The following is a 6,976-nucleotide window of genomic DNA, read 5'->3' as shown; positions in this document are numbered from 1 at the left end:
TGTCACCACGAGGCCAACCATCACAGTTGATCAACTGCTTCAAATTTTCGAAAACTCAAATAAGGCGCCAGTTTTAGTCTTCCACGGCCACCATTAAAGCTTGTGCTGAACAATCACAAATTGCCTAACACTGAATGATAACCATGTCCAAAATTTCATACAGTATATCCATAGGAGTTTGAAAATTGTAATGCTACTATGTAAGAGTTGACAATCAACATTTTCAGGTTCTGAAATGACCTGAAAATGAGAATAATAATAATGCTCTATTACACGCTCTTGATATTGGTTTTACACTTTTATCAGTAATGCTACCCAACTTATGATGCACATAATACAGAGTATTGTTGCTGCATTAATAATGCCATATTTCGGTCAAGAAGAACACTTAATAAAAACAGTTACAAAAATCACTTCTAAGCATATAGCAAAAAAAGGCATATGACTATCTATAAAGCAGAGGCGAAGCCCATATACAATCTAAAACAGTTGACGGCTTCTCTGCTCACTTGAAAAAAATTGCATCATTCCTTGCCATCAGCAGCACGTAGAGAGCCTAGCTGAACTGGAGCTTGGGTGGTCACCACCTTTGATGACCCATAAACTGACAGGTCCACACCTTTAGTCTTTTCTTTTTCGATCTCTTCCTTGATCCATTTGTATGTTATCCTTAGCCCATCCTATAATAACATCCGATTAAGAGGATCAGGTATGGTTTGAGCCTTTCAATGGTCACAGATAACGATAGAATTATAAAAGAACCAATCACAATGATAAGCTTATGAGTTAGGAAATTCATGAAATTTACCTTTAACCTCATGGTTGGAGACCAGCCAAGCTTTTCTTTAATCAGAGTGTTATCAGAGTTACGACCACGGACACCCTCTGGGCCAGGAATATGCTGGATTGGAAGTTTCCTATCCTCAAAGCTCAAAACAATCTCGGCCATCTCATTCATGCTAACCATCTCATCACTTCCGATATTCACTGGCTCTCGGAAGTCTGACTTGGTCAATCTATAATGAATTTACTTAGTTCAGTAAAATTAATACTGCACAGATAATACATAAAGGCAGTAAAAGCAGGAACCATAACAAGTTAATTTTGTGCAGCTTAGAATTCTACCTTCTTTTTTTTTTTTTTGGTTTTTCAATAGTGCTTAAAATTCTACCAAATTTAGGCAGCTACAGCACAAATTTACATATTCAGCCACTTTCAACTTGTGTTCTTTGGCAATCGAAACAAACCAAAGCACCATTTATGACAAAACAAAGCATATTTTGCAGGAAAAGAATTCTGAAGAACCCATCCAAAACACAATTCTGAAAGCTTTTACCAGCATATTCCTAGAAGTCAACCACATTAGCATACAATGACTCGGCCATTGAGGAATTTCTAAAACTCTTAAAGGTTCAGTATCACATGGAATACTCAATTTGTAAGCACTCACCTAAGAACACCTTCCACACATTCATCAATGAAGGTGAAGGATCGAGTCTGCAACCCATCACCCCACATCTCAAACTTGTCAGTAGAAGTAATAGCCTTCCTGCAAAAAGCAGCTGGAGCCTTCTCCCGACCACCTATACATTATTTAAACCAACCAGGTAAGAGATATTATAGTGCAATATATTCAAAATAAAAAGCATTATTATGAATTGTTTAATGATGAAATAGCAATCACTTAAAATTTATTTCACTCTTGGTTCCGAATAAAGCAAAAGGCATGTTTGTTCATTCTAAGTGTATGTAGGTCAACATAAACATTCCACCAAATAAGAGGCTTTATTTATATGTTGTTACCTTTCCAGGTGCCAAATGGACCATAAATGTTGTGGAACCTTCCAACTCGGCATTCAATTCCAAAATCATTAGTGTAATGCTTGCACAACTCCTCGGTAGCAAGTTTTTCCAAACCATAAGCATCTTGTGGCTAATACAAAATGTACACAAAAGGAAAGATTATACACATAGCCGAGCGTTTAATCAAGCAAAATTTTAACATCAATTATCCCAGGAACCTTACCTCTGCGGGCCAAGCATCAGACTCTTTGAGACTAACACAATCAGTTTCCAACTGCTTGAATTCAGGGTAGATACAGGCACTTGAGGCATAGAAGAACCTGCACCAAGTTTTCAAAAGTATCATTATGAACATTTGGAATCCGATTTCCACTCAAACAACACATACAAAAATCCCATAAACACGACAAACAACTATTAGGAAGACTCATAAGAATCAATTATGGTTGATGTGTCAGAATCGAACCTTTTAACACCACTGATCCTAGCTGCCTCGAGCATATTGAAACTGATCATTGTATTGTTATACATAATAACAGAGTGATTGGACTGGATAAAACCCATGCCACCCATATCAGCAGCAAGGTTAAACACATGATCAACGTCTTTCGTGACCTTCAGACAATTGTCCATCACCCTAAGATCAACAAGATGAAATTCATTACAAAACATGTCCTCGGTCATGTGCTCATTCTTCTTCCAGTCTGAAGCTATGACATAGTGTCCCTCACGTTTCAAACGCCGAGCAATGTGGGATCCAATAAAACCACCAGCTCCAGTGACCGAAATTCTCAACTTCTCCGACGGCCAGTACGGCTCCCTCTCAAGCTTGTCATAGGTGTAAGCACCATAGTCATTTCCATCATTACTCCCCATTCTGTTAAAACGTTTAAAATAACCAAATTGCATGATTCAGAACTCAATTTAATTCACCCCATTTTTGTACGAAGTAATAAACATTACAATTCCATCAACTATCATTACGACATCAACAATTATACCAGCAATATAATTTGAAATTGAAATAGCAAATTAAGCCAACAAGACAATCATATGTCAAACAATTTGTTGCTAATACTAATTTTAATAATAAATTGATTAAGTATTAATTACGGCAAATCTACCAGTTCATAGTAAACATATATAAGGACGACACATTCCAAAACTATATTTAAATATTAAATCAATATTTTACTGAAACGTTCTAGATCTAACCGACACCCCCATGAAATATAAATCATAATACAGCTAAAATTCATCATAAAACACATAATTCAGCAAGTAAATCAAAGACAGGCGCAAAAATTAATGAAAAAATCATCATATAATACCCAATTCAACAAAAAAGACAATACCAAATTACATACATCAAACAAGGCAAACAAAAATCCCTTAAAAACATACTTATAAACCCAAATTCAAGCAAATCCAGAAACAGAGAAAGGATAAATTCAATCAAAACTGAAATTATGAAATGAAAATCGAAAACCCAGATAGAATATTACCTGATTGGGTGGAAATTCGAAGCGTATAATGAAGGGTAGATGAGAGAGAGAGTGTGAGATGATAATGAAAAGGAGTCGAAAGGCAGGGAAATGAAGAGAGGAGAAGAGAAGAGGCAACTATAAATAGGCTAAAGAGTGGTGAAGAACCGCAGAGCGATGACCACTCAATTCTCTCTCTAACTTTCTCTCTCCATCATTATCAAAACCAATGTTATGTCATCTTCTTCTCGTTTTACCAAGTTGGAAAAATTGATTTTCCCAAGATTTTGGGTTCATTTGGCCAATTGAGGACTATAGGTCTATAGGCTAGCTTTTGGAAATCAAACTTTTTTTAGGGTTGTGTTCACATTTGATTAGACACCTAACACATCTTGTTTGTGTTGTGATTGCTTCATTTGCATATGATTAATGTGAATAGTCATTGGTCATGATCATTATTTAGGTTGGGCCTTAACACGTTTATTATCCTATTCTTTTGAGTTTTAGAATAGAGTAGAGCGAAGCATGTTTCAATAAAGCAAAACAAGTGTTAGTAAATTATTACTTTGTAATACTTAGCAGAGCAGGGCAGGTTATAACAGCTTAAAATATACAGGGCCTAAATGTGTTTTGTACATATACGAGTTGTTATGGTCTCTAGCTTGTGTTGACATTAATAAAGAAAGCTCGTGCATAACCCAATCCACACGTTGTGTCGAATTGAGTAGTAATGTGTTAGTAGACTCACAGGGTAAAGTCGTATCCCCTAATCAAAAATAATTCCTAAGTCCTCTAACTAAAGTAGATAGGGAAGTAGGGTCGATCTCCACAGGGAAACAAGTCTTTTTACTCCTAATTAATTATTATAATCTAAATTATCTAAGTAACCAATATTTATAATTGAGTATGAAACTAAACTACAAAGAATAGGAATAGGGAGAAAACAATATATAAAAGGATCTAGGGCATAGGTTCACCAATAAATAATACTCCAGGGTAAAACATAGTAATCAATCATTGACATTGCATAAATAACATGATTAACAGGCTCTCGCAATTTATTAATCAACATAGATCTAACAGGCTCTCGCAATTTACTTGATCTAATTTCCTATTGAAAATAGCCTTTAATATCAAATTAACATCTGCTCGATTCATCAATTTAATATTGCTATACTTTTACAAGCCGCAATTGTAAAACATTAAAACAATTCAATAAGAAATTATCATGCAATACCAATAACCAATAATAGTCAATCATCAATGCATCAATTAACCAGATTGTAAAGGGCTTTCGCTACGTATTACAATCACATAATTAATTTACCGGTATTAAATCTCATCTCTCGAATCTCGACTTAACCATTTATAAATTAACTTGCCTATTGAAACTAGACCTAAACATCAATTCTCATCTCTCGCATCTTGAATCAATATTGTCAAACTCATGCATAAAAGATAGGCCTAATCTAGTCACAGAGCATTAAATCAATCAATAGGAAATTAATCTAGCATTGATAATCGACAACAATAATTTACCCCTTCATATTATTTATTAGATCCCCATAAACCCTAGAAATTAAACTACTCACACATATTAAAAACTAAACTAATCGAGGTAATAGAATAAATCATGATGAAAGGAATAAAATAAACAACTAAAATTAAGGGAAGAGAAATCGTTACCAAAATAAATCTGAAATTAATGAAAGAATTAAGAACAAAGGTTTAGAGAGAGATTAAGAGAGAGAAAACTAAGTAGAGAGAGAAAGTCTAAGAGAGAAGGATAGAGAAAAGGTACTAAAATCGTATTACGGAGGAGTATTTATACTCCGTACAAAAATCCTAAACTAAAACAAATTAAAACGACGCTAATCGTCTCCTAAAAATACACGCGCCCGATCAGGCGAGGCACCGCCCGATCGGGCGCGCCTTTTTGACTCAAATACAAATCTCGCACCCGGCCGGGCGCGTCACCGGGCGCCAGACCAATCTTCTCCCGCCCGGCCGGGCGCGCCTCCGGGCGCCAGCCTTTTTGGCCGGGCGGCTCATTTGGGCCACTATTTGGACTTCGATTGGGCTCCAATTCTTCGGGCCAATCTGGTTTTCCTCTTTGGGTCTTGAATACTCGGTCCAAATGCCCCGGTATCACCTATACCGAGCCCTTAATCACCGGTTCGATGGCTCTAACCGGCCCTGGGCTATAACATCTGGTCGTGCTTCTCCAATGCTCGTGATTGCTCCAAAATATCTCGGGAAAATACTCCAAAAGTGTAAATCCCTGCAAAAGTCAACCAAATCTACGAAAACACTGGAAAACACCAGTTAGTAATAAAAGTGGCTCTAAAGAGCCAAAAACACTACTAATTATGACCAAGGGACGGGGTAAAATACTATATAAAATAGACACATCAAACTCCCCCAAGCCAAACCTTTGCTTGTCCCTAAGTAAAGATCTCATCAATGAATCAATAAATATGCTTCACCCCAATAAGTAAAAATCAAGCACAAACGATCCAGGGTAAATCAAATAAACATGCTTCAGAATTAACCAATCAAATCCCTCTAATTACCAATCTTCCCTGACAATTGTCAAACAGAGCAAACCACAAGAGCATATAGAATTCAAGACTAGTGCTCACACACTCAACTCTCATTTATGTGGTGAGTAAAAGATGTACTCGATCGCTCTCCATCCAACCCCTTTATGTGAACAATGCCCTCCCAACTCACACTCTCGTGTGTATAAAACAATGAACGCTCAATCCTACTAGTCGACTCGAAATATGTCAAATCATAACTTGCATTGATAAACAACACTTTCACATTCATACAATTCTATGCACAAAGGTCGGAAGGTCTTTAAAGCTTGTAATGTAAGGCTAGGGTAAAGGTAGGATAAATTTGGAATTAAGTGAGAGAAAAGCTATGCTTAAATTAAAGGAGCTATATCCTAATAACACCCATGATCAAAATAAATAGTGATCATACATCTCCAACAACATAACCAACTCAGACACCAACCAAATATACTCCAATCATAATAAATAAACCCAACTCTTACAATTTCACTCATAAGATATAATAATGAAGAAGTAGAGTGAATAAACAAACTTTATTTTTCAACTTGAATTTTTCATTGAGGCTCAAAATTATTTTTTTCTTTTGATCACCCTCCAACTAGAACATTTGAACATTTTTTTTCTTTCGAAGTTCACTTATTTTTTCACATTTTTTTCTTTGAACTTCTCTTTTTTTTCTTCATAGTATCATGCTTTATTTTTTTCAAGAAAATATAGCTCTCAAACTCATCAAAAATAAACATGAATAACAACAAAACAACTTCTCAAAAACCCACCCAAATTGTGCAAATAATAAGCACACTACAAACTCACTCACCTCACTCACTAATAGCTCCCCCAAGCCAAGCTTGGGACTAGTAACCAATGGGGCAAAATAGGCTTGTAATGTAGCTAATAAACAACAAAAGGTCAAGGCAGCAACATGGGTAGCAAGAAGGAAACAAATGTATCTACAATATCTGGAGGCTACCTAAAAGAACAAATGCCTTCGTCCTCCACAATGTGCATAATAATGAATCATATAAACATTACTTATAGTTGCAAACCAATACTCAAATTCATTGACATACCAGGAACTATGGAACTATCACACATTCCTTACCAAAT

The 6,976-nt window shown here is 35.9% G+C and overlaps 1 protein-coding gene across 1 annotated transcript; it reads right to left on the bottom strand.

The window, feature by feature from the left end:
• Positions 1 to 207: 207 nt before the first annotated feature.
• On the bottom strand, positions 208 to 3,478 carry LOC145628914 (GDP-mannose 3,5-epimerase 2). The gene is made up of 7 exons (XM_081681344.1): positions 3,309 to 3,478; positions 2,270 to 2,680; positions 2,027 to 2,123; positions 1,804 to 1,933; positions 1,451 to 1,583; positions 809 to 1,016; positions 208 to 680 (listed from the first exon to the last, which is right to left on the bottom strand). The coding sequence occupies exons 2-7, from the start codon at positions 2,677 to 2,679 to the stop codon at positions 525 to 527; spliced, it is 1,134 nt and encodes a 377-aa protein (XP_081537470.1). The 5' UTR covers position 2,680; positions 3,309 to 3,478; the 3' UTR covers positions 208 to 524.
• Between the last annotated feature and the right edge of the window lie 3,498 nt (positions 3,479 to 6,976).

This window comes from Chenopodium album, chromosome 4 (assembly GCF_948465745.1).
Source record: "Chenopodium album chromosome 4, dcCheAlbu1.1, whole genome shotgun sequence".
In the NCBI taxonomy this organism is placed as follows: Eukaryota; Viridiplantae; Streptophyta; class Magnoliopsida; order Caryophyllales; family Amaranthaceae; genus Chenopodium; species Chenopodium album.
Note: the sequence above shows the minus strand (reverse complement) of the source record. Positions and strands in the feature narration are given on the sequence as shown.